General features: G+C 42.0%; 1 protein-coding gene across 7 annotated transcripts in view; it reads left to right on the forward strand.

Annotated features, from left to right (window-relative positions):
* Positions 1 to 22,011, forward strand: part of LOC149153590 (ribosome-recycling factor, chloroplastic-like) — a 220,685-nt gene that overhangs the window by 37,493 nt on the left and 161,181 nt on the right. For 4 of the 7 annotated variants that reach the window (XM_089441035.1, XM_089441030.1, XM_089441034.1 and 1 more), the window contains exon 2: positions 7,906 to 7,993. In XM_089441035.1, coding sequence (XP_089297161.1) covers positions 7,912 to 7,993 — 82 coding nt within the window. In that variant the 5' untranslated portion in view covers positions 7,906 to 7,911. Of the gene's footprint in view, positions 1 to 7,905; positions 8,006 to 22,011 lie in introns of all 7 variants that reach the window. The other 3 variants (XM_089441032.1, XM_089441031.1, XM_089441033.1) reach the window with 1 other exon arrangement.

Below are 22,011 nucleotides of genomic sequence, written 5' to 3' on the forward strand. Positions count from 1 at the left end.
TATGGACATTGAGCTATGGGAGCTCCGAGGGGCTTGGGGGTACATCGTGGTGCGATGAGCAACCATAGGGTGAGTGCTTCAACCTTTCCCTAGTGGTTTGCTATGTAGGAAGGATGAGTGGTTCATCCTTCTCCTGCCAAGACACAATCATAGGGTGAGTGGTTCAGCCTTCCCCTGGGATACCCTTGGCGACATGTAGGCAGGATGAGTGGTTCATCCTTCTCCTGTTGAGACATCCTACCCATGCAGTCTGGGACTCATGGGAAGTACTTCTCATCTGGCCAATGAGTAGGGAAATGAGGATAGGGACCATAGTAGTACCGATGGATGCATCATGTTACTACCGTACTCCTTATGCTAGGATGATATTGATCTGGGATCAGTTTGGAATTGACTTCGGGTCAGTAAGAGTGATATAACTCACTCTCTTTTGGAACTGATTTCGGATCAGTAAGAGTGGTATGAGACACTCTCTGTTATATGGGACTGACTTCGGGTCAGTAGAGGATGGTATGATACATTCTCGATCACTTCTTCTTCTTCATAGTTCAGCAGAGCAGTGCAGGGCATTGATGGCAGAGATAGTACAGTCTGGCAGATGGATTAGCAGATGGAGTTCTCCCTAGTTGAGAGGGAGTGTTAAAATTGGCAACTAGGGCCAAACTCCACGTGGGTCATCTTATTTATGGCAACTGATAATTTTCTTTTATTCCTCTCGTCGAGAGGTGTAGGATTGATCTAAAGATCATCCTATTCCGACAAGTATTCATGGAGATATGAATTTATTTGTGTTATGGGACAATTCGTCAAGGTCGGCTAGCAACCAAATTGCCCCCACTTGTGCTCAACGTTTTAGTATAAAAAGAGGTGGCTTGCTGTTCATTTGAGACACACCTTCATTTCTCTTGTGATCTCTTCCTCTCCACTCGTTTGGGTCTTAGTGGAAGGAAGAGTCACTAAGAGTATACATTTCCCTAATATGAATGTCCTAACGCAGTCTATGGAAGATCACGGAGAAGCATCTACGCTACCCTAATAGAGAAGCGTAACACAACCATGGAAGAAGCCTAAGAGCTTTATATTACAGTCTAGAAGAAGCCCTAGATGTGGAGGAGAAACAGTCCTCTTGAAGATCCTACAACAACCCTAATAGTAGTCATGATGGAGAACCTTCAACGCTGTTCCAAAGACTTTAATGTAGGCTTGGAATCACAGTAAGGAAAGGCATAACGCAGACACTAAGACGCTGTCCTTATATGCCCTAACCTTGTCCTAAAAGAGACCTCTATTCGTAGCAAGGAGAAGCCCTAGTCATGAAGGAGACACAGCTCTAACGCTGCCCTAAATACGGTCATGGAAACACAACAAGGAGTAGGTAAAATCGCAGCTCGATAACAAACATCTAGACATTGATTTAGGAGGGTCATATCATGTTATAGCTGTAGAGAATAAGAGGGCTAATGACTTTATAAAGGAGGCCTAAAAAGACAGGTTCTAAATGCTGTCAAGAGAGCTCCATATACGCTGTCCTAAGGTGGCCCTAATCCACAGCTACAGAGCTGCTGTCTATCTAGACCTTAAGAAGGGTCCTGTTGTATTGACAGCATAGTGGTAGGGTGTATCAATACGATATGATGGGACATCATAGTAATAGGGTACAACAACATGAATGTATTGAAGTGCAACATGAAGGATGCAACAGTGAATAGGTGCAACATAGTGCACAGTGATGGGTACAATAGTCATTGGTGCAACATAGTGCACAGTGATGGGTACAGTAGTCATTGGTGCAGCATAGTGTACAGTTGTGGGTACACCAGTGAATAGGTGTAGCATAGTGCACAGTGATGGGTACAACAATCATTGGTGCATCATAGTGCACAGTGATGGGTACAATAGTGAATAGGTGCAACATAGTGCACAATGATGGGTACAATAGTCATTGGTGCAGCATAGTGCATAGAGATGGGTACAACAATCATTGGTGCATCATAGTGCACAATGATGGGTATAACAGTGAATAGGTGCAGCATAGTGCACAGTGATGGGGACAACAGTGAATAGGTGCAACATAGTGCACAGTGACAGTGGCGTAGCATAGTGATGCGTAGTGCAGCATGATGATGAAGAGCTGTATGTTGGGTACAACATGATGAGGTACAACTCAGTGATAGTGCAACATGGTACATCACAACGATGATGGACATGGTATGATGGTGCAACATGGTGCAGCACAGTGATAGGTACAGCAAGGTGATGGAATCACTTGTGTTCAGATCAACTGCCTCATGTGTCATCTTCTTAGAGAAGATCTTTGCTCTTATTTAGATAAGTCAAAATGTTGACTTCTGATGTATATGTACTATCTCTCTCTCTGCTGAACTATTGAAGAACATATAAGAAGAATTGATCAAGGGTTTCCCCACATTGGGGTTTGTCCCTGGCTGGTGCCACATCTTGTGTCCTCTTGTCTTGGCTTGTCTTCTGCGATTTATGTTTATGTTCTATCTGCATTTTACTATCATGCTAAATGTGATTGCTAATTTGGAATTGATATTGAGCTAATATGGAAAATTGAATTAAATTTTCTATCAGCATAGAACATACCTAAAATTAACATGGTATCAGAGTTGAGGCGAAGACAAAGCCCAAGCAAGAGTGAAAGAGCAATCACCGAAGACAGTTGGAAAGGACAAAAGGCTCAATGGGTTCCTCATCCCACTTCAAATTCACCAAGGGTGAAGTCGAAGCAGAGAATATTATCAAAGTGGCGCAGTGGAAGCATCTGATGGCCTACCTATAGGTCACTTCAATGGGAAGTCCGGATCTGAGAATGGAAGGAAAGGCAGATGCCTTGCTTGCAATAAGTTTGGCCATTATGTGAAGAAGTGTCCAAATAGAAGGGACACATCACTTGATGATGATAACAATCATTCCAGGGGCATCTTCAATGATCAAAGGAATGACAGGTACAATGGCAAAGGAAAAAGGAATGCAGGTCATCAAGGAAATGGCCGACTCTTCAAAGAAAGCAAGGAACTCTAGACTCTTTGGGAATCTGGCTTATTGATAGTAGTGCTTCAAGGCACTCCATCAAATATAAGGAAGCTCTCTCTAATTTGATAGAGAAGGAGACAATCGTGGTGATTATTCTTGGAGTCAATGCCACCTATCCCAGAAAGGGTGTAGGGAATGCTACCCCTCAATTGAATGAGAGTAGCATAATTCATTTACAAGAAGTTCTTTATGTACCTAATCTCAAGAAGGACCTGGTGTCCATTTCGACAATGGAAGTCAAAGGTTACAAGGTGGCATTCATCGATGGAAAGGTACGTGTTTGAAAATGGAATTTTCAAGATGCTTTTACTCATGGGTTTAGAGTTGGCAATTTGTATGAAGTTGCAGGACGTCCATTGGGGACCATGTCGTGTGACACATCTCTTCAATGGCACTGGAGGTTTGCCCATCTTCATTGTAAGGCCCTACCTCATATGAGACAGATGGTGACAAGGATGCTTGAATTCAAAGAAGAGCATGAAGGTACATGTCCAAGATGTACCGAAGGAAAACTTATAAGGGAACCATTTCCCTCATGCAATAGCAAGACCATGGATGTGGAACAACCCAAGGGGTTTGAGATTCATGATTGGGAATCTCATGTATGCAGGTGAAGGAAAGCTCTCTATGATTTAAAGCTAGCAACCCGGGCTTGGTATGAAAGGATAGACAACTATCTGATGAAGCTGAGATTCATTAGGAGTAAAGCCGATCCAAACCGTTGCTTGAAGGTTGTGGGTGATAGACCTCTCATACTGGCACCTTATGAGGATGACCTCTTTTTGGCAGGCGCAGACCCTCTCATTCGTAAAAGTAAGAGGGAGATGGATTCCGGATTTGCAATGGCGAACTGCAAGCCCGTGTCTACCTCGATGAAGCCTAACTTGAAGAAGTTATGCGGTAGTGATGCCGGACCTGATTTGTGAAATGCTTCTGAGTTTCATAAACTCGTACTAGCATTGATGTTCTTAGTGAACTCCCGTTTGGATATATGTTTTGCAGTTAGCATGTTGAGCTCATATATGGTTGAGCCTCATTGGATTGGTGCCAAGAATCATTTGAGATATCTTTAGGGCACAATCTCTCATGGATTGAGATACACTGCCGGAAATGTGAAGTTGCATGATTATTCTGATGCTGATTAGGCAGGCAGTGTGGAGGATCGCAAGAGCACTTCTGGGTGCTGGTTCTCTTTGGGTTCTGCTTTGATATCCTGGATGAGCAGGAAGCAGAAGTCGGTTGCTTTGAGCACTGCTGAGACCGAATACATAGCTACGAGTATGACCTTGTGTGAAGCTGCCTGGTTGAGGAAGCTTGTTAGTGAGCTGTTTGGACACGTGCTGGATAACGTCGTGATCTTCTGTGACAACCAGAGGGGGATTCGATTGTTGAGGAGTCCTGTTCTATGATCGCTCCAAGCATATAGACATCAGGTACCACTTTATCTGGGATATGGTACATTGAGGAGCAAGAAGGCTCCATCGCATTGGGACTGATGTGCAGGTTGCCAATATTTTGTCGAAGCCCCTGAGAAAGGTCAAATTCTTGACTTTCTAAGAACGACTAGGAGTCGTGGAGAGACTCTCTCCTAAGGGTCTTGTATGATATGGACATTGAGCTATGGGAGCTCCTAGGAGCCTTGGGGTATATCGTGGAGCGATGAGCAACCATAGGGTGAGTGGTTCAACCTTCATCTAGTGGTTTGCTATGTAGGCAGGATGAGTGGTTCATCCTTCTCTTGTTGAGACACAATAATAGGGTGAGTGGTTCAGTCTTCCCCTAGTGATTTGTTGTGTGCAGGGTGAGTGGTTCAGCCTTCCCCTGGGATACCCCTGGCGACATGTAGGCAGGATGAGTGGTTCATCCTTCTCCCGCTGAGATATCCTACCCATGTAGTGTGGGACTCATGGGAAGTACCTCTCATCTGGCCAATGAGTAGGGAAATGAGGATAAGGACCAAGGTAGTACTGATGGATGCATCGTGTTACTACCGTACTCCCTATGCTAGGATGATGTTGATTTGGGATTAGTTGGAACTGACTTCGGGTCAGTAAGAGTGATATAACTCACTCTCTTTTGGAATTGAATTCCGATCAGTAAGAGTGGTATGAGACACTCTTTGTTATATGGGACTGACTTCGGGTCAGTAGAGGATGGTATGATACATTCTTGATCACTTCTTCTTCTTCATAGTTCAGCAGAGCAGTGCAGGGCACTGATGGCAAAGATAGTACAGTCTGGCAGATGGATTAGCAAATGGAGTTCTACCTAGTTGAGAAGGAGTATTAAAATTGGGAACTAGGGCCAAATTCCATGCGGGTCATCTCATTTATGGCAGCTGATATTTTTCTTGGATTCCTCTCGTTGAGAGGTGTAGGATTGATCTAAAGATCATCCGGTTCCTACAAGTATTCCTGGAGATATGAATTTATTTGTGTTATGGGACAATTCGTCAAGGTCGGCCAGCAACCAAATTGCCCCCACTTGTGCTCAACCTTTTAGTATAAAAAGAGGTGGCTTGCTAGTCATTTGAGACACACATTCATTTCTCTTGTGATCTCTTCCTCTCCACTCGTTTGGGTCTTTGTGGAAGGAAGAGTCAGAGTCACTAAGAGTATACGTTGCCCTAATATGAATGTCCTAACGCAGTCTTTGGAAGATCATGGAGAAGCATCTACACTGCCCTAATAGAGAAGCCTAACGCAGCCATGGAAGAAGCCTAAGAGCTCTATATTACAGTCTAGAAGAAGCCCTAGACGTGGAGGAGAAACAATCCTCTTGAAGATCCTATAGCAACCCTGATAGCGGTCATGATGGAGAACCTTCAACGCTGTTCTAAAGACTTTAATGTAGCCTTGGAATCACAGTAAGGAAAGGCATAACATAGACACTAAGATGCCGTCCTTATATGCCCTAACGCTGTCCTAAAAGTGACCTCTATTCGCAGCAAGGTGAAGCCCTAGTCATGAAGGAGACACAACTCTAACGCTGCCCTAAATACGGTCATGGAAACACAGCAAGGAGTGGGTAAAAACGCAGGTCTATAACAAACATCTAGACGCTGATTTAGGAGGGTCATATCATGCCCTAGCTGCAAAGAATAAGAGGGCTAATGATTGTATAAAGGAGGCCTAAAAAGACAGGTTCTAAATGTTGTCAAGAGAGCTCCATATACGCTGTCCTAAGGTGGCCCTAATCCGCAGCTACAGAGCTACCCTAGCTGCTGTCTATCTAGCCCTTAAGAAGGGTCCTGTAGTATTGACAGCATAGTGATAGGGTGCAACAGTATGATATGATGGGACAACATAGTAATAGGGTACGACAACATGAATGTATTGAAGTGTAGCATGAAGGATGCAACAGTGAATAGGTGCAACATAGTGCACAATGATGGGTATAATAGTCATTGGTGCAACATAGTGCATAGTGATGGGTACAACAGTCATTGGTGTAGCATAATGCACAGTGATGGGTACATTAGTCATTGGTGCTTCATAGTGCACAGTGATGGGTACAATAGTGAATAGGTACAACATAGTGCATAGTGATGGGTACAACAGTGAATAGGTGCAGCATAGTGCACAATGATGGGTACAACAGTGAATATGTGCAGCATAGTGCATAATGATGGTTACAACAGTCATTGGTGCAACATAGTGCACAGTGATGGGTACATCAGTCATTGGTGCAGCATAGTGCACAATGATGGGTACAACAATGAATAGGTGCAGCATAGTGCACAATGATGGGTACAACAATGAATAGGTGCATCATAGTGCACAATGATGCATAGCGCAGCATGATGATGAAGAGCAACATGTTGGGTACAACATGATGAGGTACAACTCAGTGATGTTGCAGCATGGTGCAGCACAATGATGATGGACATGGTATGGTGGTGCAACATGGTGTAGCACAGTGATAGGTACAACAAGGTGATGGAATCACATGTGTTCAGATCAGCTACCTCATGTGCCATCTTCTTAGAGAAGATCTCTGCTCTTATTTAGATAGGTCAAAATGTTGACTTCTGATGTATATGTACTATCTCTCTCTGTGCTGAACTATTGAAGAATATATAAGAAGAATTGATCAAGGGTTTCCCCACATTGGCGTTTGTCCCTGGCTGGCGCCACATCTTGTGTCCTCTTGTCTTGGCTTGTCTTCTGCGATTTATGTTTATGTTCTATCTGCATTATACTATCATGCTAAATGTGATTGCTAATCTGGAATTGATATTGAGCTAATATGGAAAACTGAAGTAAATTTGCTATTAGCATGGAACATACCTAAAATTAACAGAGTAACATATATCTAATAAATGCTTTTGCAAAAAAAGTTTGATTTCATGTAGAATTGCCACTCACACGGGAAGATCATTGAATCAGAAATAAAAAATATAGCTTGTTATGATTAGAGATTGTATAATCAAATAAAAGGATAAGATTAGGGGATATAAAGAATATACCTACTACCAACCATACTTTAACTTTTTAATGAGGAAACTCTAGAAATTATTTTTTTCAAGTAACCTTGCACAATTTTCCTATCTTAACATTTCTTATTGTGCTTTTGATGTATTAGTGCCTGCATTTGTTTTAAAGTAATAGCCAAAGCATTGTTGAACATTTTCACTTTCTCATATTTTGTTAGAACTCGTTGGGAATGTTCTCATTCATCCTTGGATTCCATTATATGATGGTTATGATGTTAGTAGGTCTGTCATATTTAATTATAACAGAAGTAAATTGAATTGTAATATCTCTATGCTTTGCTAGTATTTCATTGAAATAAGATCATGTTAAACACACTAAATGGTTGCAATCATCTTTTTGGCTATAATGACAGGTTATAATGACAACCACATTTTCATGTGCTTTAAGTGGCTCCACGATTGCATCAGTAAGGAGAGGCACTGAAGCTTCCTTTGGAAAAGGTATGGAAGTGGGTAAGACTCTAAGTACTTGATTGTTTTAAAGGCTCTTGTAAGATCTTTCCGAAAGAAAATTGAAGTTACATTTGTCATGTTCTTGTACTTACTTGGATCTTTGCCATGTTAGAAACTATTACTTTACACTTACTTATTTAGGTGCATTAAACTCCTTAGCACCTAGTGGAAGAGAAAAAACAATTCTTGTAGTAATTATGATTGAAACAAGAGCATCCTAAACGTTGAGATCACAAATAAAAAAATGGGATTGAATGAAACCAAAATGCCAAACAAAAAATTTGCACTAAGAAGAGAAAAACAACACTAAAGAAGTGTACTAGTGCTGCACTGTGGAAATTTCTATGAGTTTAAGATCAATTGTGTTAACTCCCAATTTGTACTTGATGATAAAAACCTTAATCCACAAAGGACACCCGGAGAGGGAACTACTAGAAAGCTCAACATTGTCATCTAAGTAAGCTATCCTCTACATTATGGGTTTGCTCTCCTTCGGCTCAAGGGGGGTTTCCCTAGTAGGATTACTAAAGCTAAGCAATGAGGCACAAGGGTGATATGAGAGTAGCTTTATTAAAATGATATTTTTTAGGTTTAAAAAAGAATAGGGAAGTGTTACCTCGAAATCCTGCAGCTCTTGTAAGGGGGTAACCCACAAGGAAAAAACTAGAACAAGGAACAACAATGGAGTGTGGCCCACTATCACCACGACTACTACCTCCTATTTTTTTGTGGACTTTCACCACTAAGGAGGCTTCCCTTTAGATAGGTCACCAAAGGATATATTAAGTACAAGGATCAAGGTGATAATAAAGGCTTATAGAGGACAACTCTTTCTAAGGACAAGGCCTAGAAAGTGTAATAGGGAAATTCACATCCTCTAATAAGGCCAATTTAGGGCACAAAAAATCTGGTGCTTGAGAGATAACAAGCCAAATGGATTAACCTAGAATCAAGAGGCCAAGAAAAAGCTTCGAAACAATGAATATCAACAACCATTGGAATAAGAAGCCTTCAACAAGCTGCAATTTGAAGCCTAGGGCAAACTAGGGTTTATCTAGAGCAAGATTAACCTAGGGCAAAAAGATTTTGCTTTGAAATAGATGGATTAACCACTAAAAGGGGTTGATTTTGGGGCAACCAACACTCCTCTCAATGTTGAATCCTCCCATTAGCAAACAACTTCAACTGTGGCTATTTTCGTGCCCTAGCCCTAGCTAGCGGCCTGACCTTAACGAGTCGAAAATGAGATTAGGAGAGAAATCAGATTTATGGTTGATTTTGAAGGTGATCAACAAAGTGACAAAGCCAGTACCTATTCTCTGGTGCAACAAGCCCTCCCTAGTCTCTCATGGTGAGACCATCCTCATCTGGGCTCTGAATCAGCTGCTTGCCCATCAAATGGTGTCAAGGCCAAATTGGGGGTATGTTGGGTCCAACTGTGTCATCCTAAAGAGTCCTCAAATTTGGGACCAAGTCAACCAATATCTCGGGTGCTGGAGGTGCTTTGGGACATGTGTCATCCAATGATGCTGCTAGGAGGCCCAAGAGTCTCAACACTTCACCTATTTGTGCCAATATGCTTCTCTGGAAGGCTTAGGTACTTATGGAGTAGGTTCCCAAACCTGGGCTGTTGAACAACCTGACAAGAGCACATGGATTCTAGTGAAAGCAACTAGTCATTAGAGACCAAGATGAATAATGCATCTAAGTGAACCAAACTTGAACGTTAAGGGCAATTTAGTACTTCAAACAAGGATCCCCTTCCAAAATCAAGACCCTGATCTCATAAAGATGTTTTCTCCCTAGGTAGGGGTGCCTAAGGTTAACCCTATTAGATGCTTCCAACACCTAAGGGGAAGTAACATTTCCCTGGACCACCCTTCAATTGATAGGTGTTAGTAAGTAATAATGATGGAAACGGAGGGGAGAAGACTTCATGGTCAAGTGCCATGGCCAATAAGACCAACTGATGGGGGTGTCCACATCCTGAGTGTATATATGTGAGGAGGAAGCATTCATGGATGCATGACTTACCAGCTTGGCCTGGGTTTTTCCACCCCTCTTTTGCGCCTTTTAGTTCTTCGTGATTTTTCCTTGTATTATTGCTTATAGCTCGAGGGTTAGAGCTTGCTTTGTATGATGTAGCAGTTTTATTACCGCTTTAAGATGAGTCAGTTTATCGCTCATCAAGGTTGGGACATGCAGAGGCTCCTTCCTTTGATGTAATGGAGCATCATGTGCTCAGGAACCATATGAGTGAGGTAGAGCTCATGCTAGGTTTTTGCCCACGTGCTAATCTTTATGTCCTTGGCCATCTTTTGCATTTTGGTTTTTCTTTTGATGATGGTCATATGAGTGAGGTAGAGCTCATGCTAAGCTTTTGCACACGTGCTAATCTTTATGTCCTTGGCCATCTTTTGCATTTTGGTTTTTCTTTCTTTTATTTCTTTGTGCCATGATTTGCTCTTTTTGTTTCTGTTAACTGCACCAACCTCCTAGGGAAAAGTTTCTGGGCTTTACCCAGGTATGTGGACATATGAGTGCCAAATCCCAAAGGACCAATGACAAGTTGTACCCAAAGAATGGAGGTTAGATACGGGCTTGTAATGTAAGATGCAGTGTGCTAATTATGACATATGGGAAGATGGAATTATGCTATCCCAGTCGGGGCATCCCAATAGTACCCCTCTATATCCAAAGGGCCTTAAGAGAGGTTGTTCATTTTAGATAACAATGGTATGTTCTATGCTTTAGCAGAATTTACTTCAATGTTCTTTATTAGCCCAATGTTAATTTCCAGTTATATTAAGTAGCAATCACATTAACTTAAACACATTGAGTAAATGCAGATAGAACATAAAAACATGTGCAGAAGACAAGCCAAGACAAGAGGACACAAGATGTGGCGGATGCCAGGGAAAAACCCCAATGTGGGGAAACCCTTTGTTGAAATCGTATTATTATTCTTCAATAGTTTGACAGAGAGAGAGAGAGTACAAATATCAAATTAACTTGCCCAAAATAGTCCTGTCAAAATCAACAATCAACTGCAGCCCTAACCAAAAAGTCAACGCTGGTCAAAGCAGCCCTAGAATGTTCCCAAGCAGCTTGGTCAACAGTAGATCAATTCGGCCTTCCAAGAGAGTCAAAGTCAGCCCAAAACAATTCGGTCAAACCAGTCAAAGGAGAGAGAAAACACAACTATAAATTTTGCAGTCAAATTTGAAGTCAACGCTGAAGTCAACCTTGGTCAAATTGTCCCAAACTCCTCGAAATCTGTGCAATAAATGTGGCCTTCAAAAATCAGATTTTTTCCCTCAAAAATGAAGTCAACGCTGGTCAAAGGAGCCTTGGTCAACACTGGTCAATGTTGGTCTGTTTTCCTAAAATTCGGCCAGCAAACAAACCCAAAAATTCGTCCTCCTTTCACACGTGCGAAGTAGAGAAGGCTGCCTCCAAGCTGTACGAACCAATCAAGAGAGGAGAGAGAGATATGTGATGAGATGAGTGATGTCCAAATGAGGAGAGAGGTCACTCCTATTTATACACTTCGTTGAGGGTGAGGAGACACATCTATTGGGCTTTTGAGCCTACATTTGACTGAGGCCAACCTTGACAATTTGTGCATGAGAGAGAATAAATTCAAAATTCCATTTCTGCTGGTTGAATGGGATGATCTTTATATCAAAATTGGACCTCTCGAAAAGAGGAATCCAATGCAATAATCATCTCCATCATATGAGCTGTCCTAAGGTGGAATTTGGCCCTAGTTGCCAATTTTAACACTCCCTCTCAACTAGGGAGAATTCCACCTGCCAATCCATCTGTCATCATGCCATCCTGTACCATCCCTGTCATCACTGCCCAACTCTGCTCTGCTGAACCATGAAGTAATAATGAAGAAGAAGAGATCGAGAGTGAGTCATAAGATCATACCACTCTCCACTGACAAAAGTCAGTCCTTGATCGCAGATCAAGTTGTTGAACACCATGCATCTTAGTCATAGGGAGCATGGCAGTACACGATGCTTCCATCGGTAGTGCTATGTTCCCTAACCATCTTTTCTCAACTCATTGGCCAGATGAGAGGTACTTCCCACGAATCCCGGATTCTATGGGTAGGATGTGTGCTGGGGCATCGATAGGAGAAAGTGAACCACTCATCTTGCTCATATGCCATAGGAGAAGGTGAACCACTCATCTTATGCATATGTCAATCATAGGGGAAGGTGAACCACTCATCCTATGCATATGTCAATCGTAGAAGAAGGTGAACCACTCACCCTACATACATGTGTCTGGGTAGGGGAAGGTGAACCACTCACCCTACACACATGTCAACCATAATGGGGTATCACAGGGGAAGGTGAACCACTCACCCTGTATCTAGCGCACCACTAGGGGAAGGTGAACCACTCACCCTATGGTTGCTCATAGCTCCAAGAAGTACCCCAAGCCCCCAGGAGCTCCTAGAGCTCAGTGTCCAACTCATATGAGACCCTCATAGGAGGGTCGTTCCATGACTCCAAGTCTCTCTTAGAAGGTTAAGAATTTGACCTTCCCCAAAGGCTTCATGAGAATGTTTGTGACCTGCTCATCCGTCCTAATGTGTTGGAGCCTTATTGCTCCTCGTTGTACCATATCCCGGATAAAGTGGTACTTGATATCAATGTGCTTGGAGCGGTCGTGGAACATGGGATTCTTTGATAGGCGAATCCCACTCTAGTTGTCGTAGAAGATCACGATGGTATCCAGCACGTGCTCAAATAGCTCACTGAAGAGCTTCCTCAACCGAACAACTTCACAGCAGGCCATACTTGCAGCATTGTATTCGGCCTCGGCGGTGCTTAGTGCAACCGATTTATTGCTTCCTGCTCATCCAAGATATTGAAGTAGACCCCAAAGAGAAGCAACACCCAGACGTGCTCTTACGATCCACCACACTGCCAACCCAGTTAGCATTTGAATATCCATGCAGCCTCAAGTTCTCGACAGTGTATCTCAGTCCATAGTGGATTGTGCCCCGGAGATATCTCAAGAGATTCTTAGCAGCAATCCAATGAATGTGATGAGGCTCGACCATAAATTGACTCAACGTGTTCACAGCGAAGCATATGTCAGGACGAGAGTTGACCAAGAACATCAGGCCCCCCACAAGTTGGTGATACTCGAAAGGGTTCGCTAGTTCCATTGGAGTAGTCAGAGACTTGCAATCCACCATCCCACATCTCTCAAGTAGCTTCACAATGTATTTTCCTTGAGAAAGGAAAATCTGTCCTGGCTTTTGCCAGATCTCCAACGCTAGGAAGTAGTGCATCAGACCTAGGTCCTTCATCTCGAACTTGGAAGCTAACTCTCTCTTGCATTGATGAATGAGAGGGTCATCACTTGTCAGAAAGAGATCATCCAGATAAAGGACCAGAACGAGGGGCTTGTCCTTTTCAACCTTGAAGTATAGGTTCGGGTCAGCATCGCTCTTTGTAAATCCCAGCTTCATAAGATCCCTATCAATCCTCTCATACCAAACCCTAGGGGCTTGCTTCAACCCATAGAGGGCTTTCTTCAATCTGCATACACGTGTCTCATGATCTTGAACTTCGAATCCCTCGGGTTGTTCCACGTAGACTTCCTCTTTAAATGAGCCATGTAAGAAGGCAGTTTTGACATACATCTAGTGTAGGCTCCATCCTTGCGAAGCGACAAGGGCTATGATCAAATGGATGATGGTATATCTGGCAAACAGTGCAAATATCTCATCATAGTCTACTCCTTCCTTTTGAGAGAAGCTTCAAGCAACAAATTGGGCCTTGAACTTTTCAACACTCCCATAAGCTCCATGTTTGATCTTGTAGAGCCATTTTGAAGTGACCATTGACTTGTCCTTGGGTCTAGGAACCACATCCCAGACATCATTCTTCATGATTGACTCATATTCCTCATTCATCGCATCCTTCCAAACTTGGTGTTTCACGACTTCTTCAAATGTGCAAGGCTCAGATTGTACAATGGTACTCATGGCAGCTAAGTACCCTTGGTACCTGTTCGGCTTCTTGCTTTCATGAAATGTCCCCCTCGGTGCAATGTGTTTCTCAACATCTTCAAGAGTATCTTTGAACCACAAAGGTCTTTTTCTTGAAGTAGTGGGCTTACTAGGAGGTGGATCAATGGGATCCATCGGACCTTCAACATCGGGCATCGGTTCATCTGGAGGTTCATCCTGCTTTTCTACATCAGCATCATCATTTTCCTTCCTAGGGATAGTAAGCTCTCAGACCTTCCTAAGAGCAGAATCTTCATCGAAAGTGACACTATGATTTAATTCCACTTCCCTTTGACCAGGCACATAGATTCTATATGCCTTCGAAGTTTCACTGTAGCCCACAAATGTTCCTTTCTTCCTAGATGCATCTAGTTTGTTTCTTTTCTCTTTCGGCACATGAAAGTATACGAGACAACCAAAAATTCTAAAATGGGAAACATTAGGTTTCTTACCAGTGGAAACTTCTTCGGGTGTCTTGAAGTCCAAAGCTTGATGTGGGCATCTGTTTTGAACATACACAGCGGTGTTGGCAACTTCTCTCCATAATAACTTCAGAAGACCTTGATCATGAAGCATGGCACGGGTGGCTTCTATGATAGTACGATTCTTCCTTTCGACAACACCATTTTGTTCAGGAGTATATGCAGTAGTGGTCTCCCTCTTAATGCCAGCTTCTCTACAATAGTCTTTGAATTCATTTGACTCATATTCAGTCCCATTATTGGTCCTCAATACTTTGATATTCTTTCTTATTTGATTCTCGACCAAGGCTTTGAAAGAGCGGAACCATTTGAACACTTCATCCTTCTTCTTTAAGAAATAGATCCATGTTTTGCGAGAGAAGTCATCCACAAAAATAACATAGTACAAATATCCACCCAAAGATGTCACGGGCAACATACCTATGACCATCTTCCTTACATCTCAACGCTCACCCTACAAGTGCCAATGTGGCCCTCTGGAGGGCTAAAATCCCGTATAGGGAGACGAAGACCTAAATGACGACCCACCTACAATCTTGCATAAGATCCAATGCGTCCCATTGCCCTCCAATATAACAAATCATTAGAATAATCAAGTAATACTGCTTACAAATCATGGGATCAGTGGGGCACTTCATGGTGGCATGCCTTTCCATAGTGGGATTTGGCATGTACAAGTGTCTCCAAGCTCAATAAGGGGGTAACGAAGGACCCTATTAGGTGGTTTCAACCTCTAAAGGGGGTGGCATGTCCGTAGTACATCCTTTAAGAGGTAGGTGGCAAATGATATAATAATGGAATGGAGTGGGGATCAGGGGAATCATCCAGACCACATGTCAAGGTGCAAGGGTAGCTATAATAAGGGAAGCCCACACTTGGGTATATGAGTGTAGGAGGGAGAAAATCGTGGTACATGAGTTACCTTGACCTTTTTTTTTCCACCCTTCTTCATATGCCTTTTACCTTTGATTGATTTTTCTTCATAACTGCTCGGGGCTCCAAGGGATGGAGAGCATGATGTGTAATATATAGCAGTGGATACCCCCTTAAGGTGAGGCAGTTCATCGCCCACCAGGGGTTGGGACAATCATGGGTTCCTTAATGATGGAGGGGGCTCATCTAGGGCCCATAGGAACTAGGGTGATGGCCATAGATAAGGGGTAGAGCTCATGTTTGGCTTTTGCCCACGTGCTAAATTTGTATGTCTCGACCATCTTTTGCATTTTGTGGTACATTTCCTGTTGAGAGTGGTCAAATTATGCTTTTTATTTTCTTTCTAGTTGCATCAACCTCTGGGGCATCGTTCCAGGCCTGACCCAAGGTGTGGACAAGGGGAGGGGGAGGAGGAGGCTAACCATTTGTGGACTGAGTGGACAAATGTGGACCTGGATGGGAAAAGAGATGAATGGGGCTCAAATGAGTGGAAAGGGAGTAATGTAGGTGGTGTCGGGAAGCGAGATCACTAAACCAAAATCGAGATTTCCCATGTAGTGCCAACCCTAGAGCTAATAGCCAGTAAAGGAGATCCCACGAGACTAGGATACAAGGGTAACCATGAAATCAGGCAATGGAGATAAGAATACAAACCTAAACCACTCTTTCTGCCGAATCCCCCCACCAATTCATGCCCAAAAATGCCCATGATAAGTAAGGAAAACTACTCAACTATACCAATGAAAAGCCATACCTTTGGAGTCGGGAGGCCCACCTTCAAACATACATTCATAACAGATGGGTAAGGAACCACACAACTAGCTCAGGTGGCGAAGAAAATGACACATTGAGCTATCTGGGGGTTGCAAGGGGCTGCTGGCTGCCAACTGAGGATCATCTAGGAGATTTTTTTTCCCATATACACTACCCATAGGTAGTGGGTAACAATCCCCATTTCTGCTTTCTATGTAGTTACATTCCCTTATTAGTTATGAATGGCATATTTTCGTTTGTTCTCTATAAAATCATTTGCTATTGTCCATATTTGAGGATATGGTAGCCTTATGATATGCTTGCATGAATGTCTAGAAGACTGGAGTGCTTATAACACTAAGATTCAATAGCACTGAGGGAGACTGGGAAATTGGTAAATTTGTTGGTAGAGGATTAGTTGTTCTCATCTCTTTGTGCATTATCCATGGATACTTTTTCATCCTTTGTGTGTTTCCCTCTACAGTGGTAGTTCCATACTTAAGGTGCTTGCATCTTCTGCTAATTGGTTTATCCTATCTTCATTCTATCTTATGCAATTATGTTACATTGCTTCCTTTGGAGCAGTAAGGAAAGGATTGTATTGAAAAGGCATCACCTTACCAATTAAACCAAAGAATTTTCTGTTGAGAAATCTATAGGGCAATGATTAGAGTGATTTCTCTTTACTTGTTAATTGCTTGTGATGTCTTTTTACTTATTATTATGTGTGTATCATCAAATAACTACCAAAACAAGAAGAACAAGAACATAGAATATAGACTGCAAGCCAGGGCCAAAACCTCTCCACTTGAGACGAAAACCCGCAAATCTCTTCTCTTCCTTACAGATTCTTCAATTGAAAAATTCGAAGACCTTAAGATTAAACCCAATGCCCTCCAAGACCAAGACCAACCTCTTCGGATGATGTGCTAACCTTGATCCATTCAAACCCAGTCAAATCTCTTCCAGTAGCACTTCTTCGACCTCCAGCTGCAGAATTTTGGCCTCCACTACAGATCTGAAATTTTCGGCCCCCAACAGTTGCTGCTGCCACACGTGTGAGCCTCGATTTGCCTTCTGAGCCTTCCTTTGACCTTCGCTTTCCTTTCTCTGACTTCTGGAGCTTAAGGATGACCCTTGGTGACCTTCGCTTGACCTTCTTGCCTTCTTTTCTCCAAGATCGAACTTGTAGATAGAAACCCTAGAAGTAGATTTTTGCATGAGTTGATTGCTAAGATCTAGCAATCTAGTGGAGTTATAGTTAGTGAAACTCAGTTATCTGAGATGTAGTCATGAATAGAGTCAATAGGAGTTCATTTGAGTACTTGTAACTATTTTTAATTCACTGATCTCTCAATTAACTAGTCAATTTACTATAAATAGCCAGTCATGCATGCAATTCGAATTGCCTAGTTGAATTGGAGGAAAAGGCACATTGTAATTATCAATTGTATACTATTGAGTGTATAGGTTTTGCATTGGTGCAAATGAGCAATTCCTCAAGGATTTGCACAAGGAAATAAGAGATTTCCCTATATTTTAGGAGCTATTTTCCTCAATAATTATGCGAGGAAATAAGAGGAAGGTCGAGGCGTATTTTGGGTAAATGTTGGTCAGAGTAGGAGATCAGTGTTGCGGTGCAGGTTGAGCTTCAAGGATTAAAGTTGTCATTGTAATAGATCCATATTCTCTTCTAATTTATTACAAATAGAGGAGGGGTTTTTCTCAGTTGGGTTACCCAGTAAAAATATTGTGTTCATTTTGATTGAATGATTGCATGTGATTCTATTATATGTTTTCCTTTCCATAGGTTAAGTAGAAGAAATTTGTGTCTATTTTTTTCATTCTGAATTCATTAGCAACTGCAAATTTCTAGCTATTTCTACATGGTATTAGGGTTATTGAGGACTACATAGAAACTAGGTTCCATATCTTCTCTCAGAATGTTTTTGAATTGCAAAGTTCTTGGAGCAGATTTTCTTCAGCGCAACAACAATATCTTTCAAACCCAACTCCTTAGCACATGTAGGCTAGAAGTAGAATCGAAAACAATGTCTTTCAAACTTGAATCGAACTTGTAGCAGAGACCCTACTCCTTAGCACATGTGAGAGAGAAATAACCCAAACAAAAGTCTCCTTCGTCCTCTTCCTTCTTTGCTTCCTTCTTCTTCCTCCTTCACTAGAATGAGTGATGGATGAATGTCTCTCAAGGAGGTCGAGTTTCCTCCTATATATAGGCTCTTCAAGGTGGACATGGCTCTTTCTTTTAGGCTGACTTGCCAGCTGCTAGGCCAACTTGGTCTTGGAGGGTATTTTGACTCTTTAAATGACAAAAATAATTTTCTTTACAAGTTACAATGTGCCTGAAGGGGTCTTCAACTTATGACAATGACTCTTTTGACTTCTTGACCTAGGACAAACCCTAGAAGCACTCAATGGGTGCTTGACCTATAAAATAAAAGACCTTGAGCATGAAACCCATGCTCCAAAAACAATAATAATAATTTTCTTTCATTTTACAATTTACAAGAATCAAAAGTACATTTCATATTTATGAAGATCGAACCTAGTTACACATTTTTCAACACTCCCTCTTAACTAGGGAGGTATTCATAAATGGTACATGGACATTCTCAATCTGAAGATATCTCATAAGAAGAGTCGAATTGGTAACCCATTTGTTTAGCATCATACCAACCAACTGTGAAAATTCCTCCACCAGAATCCCTACTACAGCAACTGATGATATTACTCCTATTCCTTTAAACAAATTACTTACAGTTTTCTACGACAAATATCGTAATACATACATTGCAACTTTCACTTAATTAAATTATATGCAGAAACAAGGGACTGAGCAAGAAAGAAAATACAACACAATTGACACCGTTATTTTTGGACAAATGTCCCTAGAAAAACCCAATGTGGGAAAATCGGTGTAGCAGATTTGAGGGTTTTATTATTATGCAGGAGAAAATCTGAGCATTCTTGGATGCCCAACTAACAATCCGATACAGAGAGAAACTGGACAAAATTAATGGTGAAATGATCTCACCCTGTCACTGGGAGAATTTGAGTCTGATCACGCTGAACTGGAGCTTCTGCATACCCTCTACGTAGAACTATGTCACTCTTACGCAGTTCTTGCATCACCCCTGTTGGGTATCACGCTGCTCCTTCTCTGGACCCTTTGCTATCTGGAAAATCCAAATCTCTGCCTCCTGGCCTCACACCTCGGCTCCCGGCAACTAAAACTCAATTTCCTCAGCAGGAATTCGATCTCCAGGCCTGCGCTGCCAGTGCGTTAGTTCTGCGTGGCTAGTGTCTGCCTCTCTCTGGACATCGTTCTGCCCTCTTTTTGCCTTGTACTCCTCGGCCTAGGAAAACTTCCTTCTTCCAGATACTCACTGCCCCTCTCTGCAAGAAATCTTCTCGATCAAACTTTCGTCCTGAGAACTTCTCACTTCAGAAATTCGATCTCTTGATCTCTCAGTGTGTTTTCCAAATGACCTTCAAGCTCCCTTAAATAATCTTCTCGTTGACATTCAACGACCCAGATTAAAAGCTAATCAATGGCTAAAATCATTTTAGTTTGACCCTTGTCTTCTTCTAGAAGTTACAACCACAATTAGATTAATACCCATTAATATTTTTAATTTCCTAAGTTTAGACTTAGAGTCCCATTAAAAAATATTAATTATTTTAAAAAAATTGTCTCTGGGTGGAATTTCCCAAAACGCTTTCTAGGTTCTTTGGAATACATGTGCCCAATCCTCCTTGCAAAATTTGAGGCTTAGAGCACATCTGATGCTACCCCAAATCAACACCAACATTGTCAGATAGCAAGGCCTTGACCAACAACTCTATCTCTCCACAAGATCAGAGCACAATGCTGCCGAGACCAACGATTTATAGACAACATCATCATTGTCTCTCAAGGTACATACTCCACCCGAGTGTTCACAGAGTATGACTTTCTTTGGACCATTCTTATCTTGGATAGCCAGTGCTTAAAGAATATCGGTCCACGACTACTCTCATCTTGGATGCCCTACCTCATCCTCAGAGAGTATTGGATTCCAGATGCTTACCCAATCCTCCATTCTGTCTTCCCAAGTGAAGACAAGAATGTTGTGCCTATCTCTCTCTATCAACTAGGGAGGATACATCAACAAAACCAAGCTTGTCTCTCAAATACACAAGCTTCTTATTAGGAGAGATTTTGTCAATATGTCAGCTACTTGCTTATCGGTGGAGATATACTGTAGCTGCAAGACACCATCTTGTACTAGATTCCGAATGTAGTGATACTTGTTGTTAATATGCTTTGTCTTTCCATGAAACACTGGGTCTTCAGATAATCATATACAACTGGTGTTATCGCAATGTATCACTGTAGGGTCCATTGGTCTTTCGAATAGTTCAGATAGCAGCTTCATCAACCAGAACACTTGTCTGCTTACTTCACAGGGTATAATATACTTTGCCTCAACACTACTTAAAGCCACTGTATCTTGCTTTGGGATCATCCATGAGATCATGGAGGATCCCAAACTGAAACATCCTCCTATAGTGCTCCTTCCATCTTATTTACTGCCTCCCCAGTCGGAATCTGTATATCCAATTAGGTGGACATCATTCCTCATATCGTACTTCAGGTAGTAGTGGATGGTTCCTTGCAGATATCTCAAAATATGTTTCGCTGTTGTCCAATGATCATGCTTTGGCTCCACTTGGAATTGACTGAGAACATTTGCTGCAAAGCATATGTCGAGTCGAGTATTCACCGAGTACATAAGTGAGCCAATCAATTGTCTACACTTAGAAGGATCCACAGGGCCCGATTTAGAACTCCTTAGTCTTTTCAAATTTGTGATCATCGGGGTTGTCATTAGTTTGCAATCCATCATGTCAAACCTCTTCAACATCTTGATCACATACTTTCCTTGACCTAGATAGATTTCATCAGGTCCTTGCCAAACTTCTAGTCCCAAATAGTAATGCATCAACCCTAGATCCTTCAATTCAACCTTCTACACCTGTCAAGAGAAGATCATCCACATACAGAAGAATGATTACCGGTTCACCCTTCACAACCTTAATATAAAGGTTCGGATCAACATAACTCTTTGTGAAGCCTAATCTCTGAAGGTATGCATCCATCCTAGCATACCATGCCCTTAGTGCTTGCTTGAGGCCATATAATGCCTTCTTCAATCTACAAACATATGCCTTTCTGTCTTTAACTTCAAATCCCAAGGGTTGTTCTATATAGACTTCCTCATCAATTGTGCCATTCAAAAATGCAGTCTTGACATCCATTTGATGGATGTTCCATCCCATCGATGCTGCCAAAGAGACCAATGAATATAGTTGTATACCTTTCCGTTGGAGCAAATGTCTCTTCATAGTCGATGCCTTCTAGTTGAGAGAAACCCCTAGCCACAAATCTTGCCTTATACTTGTCAATACTTCCATCTACTGCATGTTTGATCTTATAGATCCATTTGGAAGTTACCACAGATTTGTCTTTGGGCCTAGGCACGATCTCCCAAACTCCATTCTTCATTATAGATTGATATTCTTCATTCATGGCATCCTTCCATTCTTGATGATTGACAACTTCTTCAAAAGTGGATGGCTCTGCTTCTATTAGTTTTGTCATGTAGGCTGCATACCTAGAATATCGTTTGGGCTTCTTGCTTTCCTTGAATGTGCCTTGAGTTGCTCCATGACCCTCTGCATCAAGTAGTGTAGAATTCAACCAGTTAGGTCTCTTTCTTGATTCGGGGATGACC

The sequence above is a fragment of the Pinus tabuliformis genome, chromosome 9, assembly GCF_031772625.1.
Source record: "Pinus tabuliformis cultivar Carrire ecotype Pingquan chromosome 9, CPIR1, whole genome shotgun sequence".
Lineage (NCBI taxonomy): Eukaryota > Viridiplantae > Streptophyta > Pinopsida > Pinales > Pinaceae > Pinus > Pinus tabuliformis.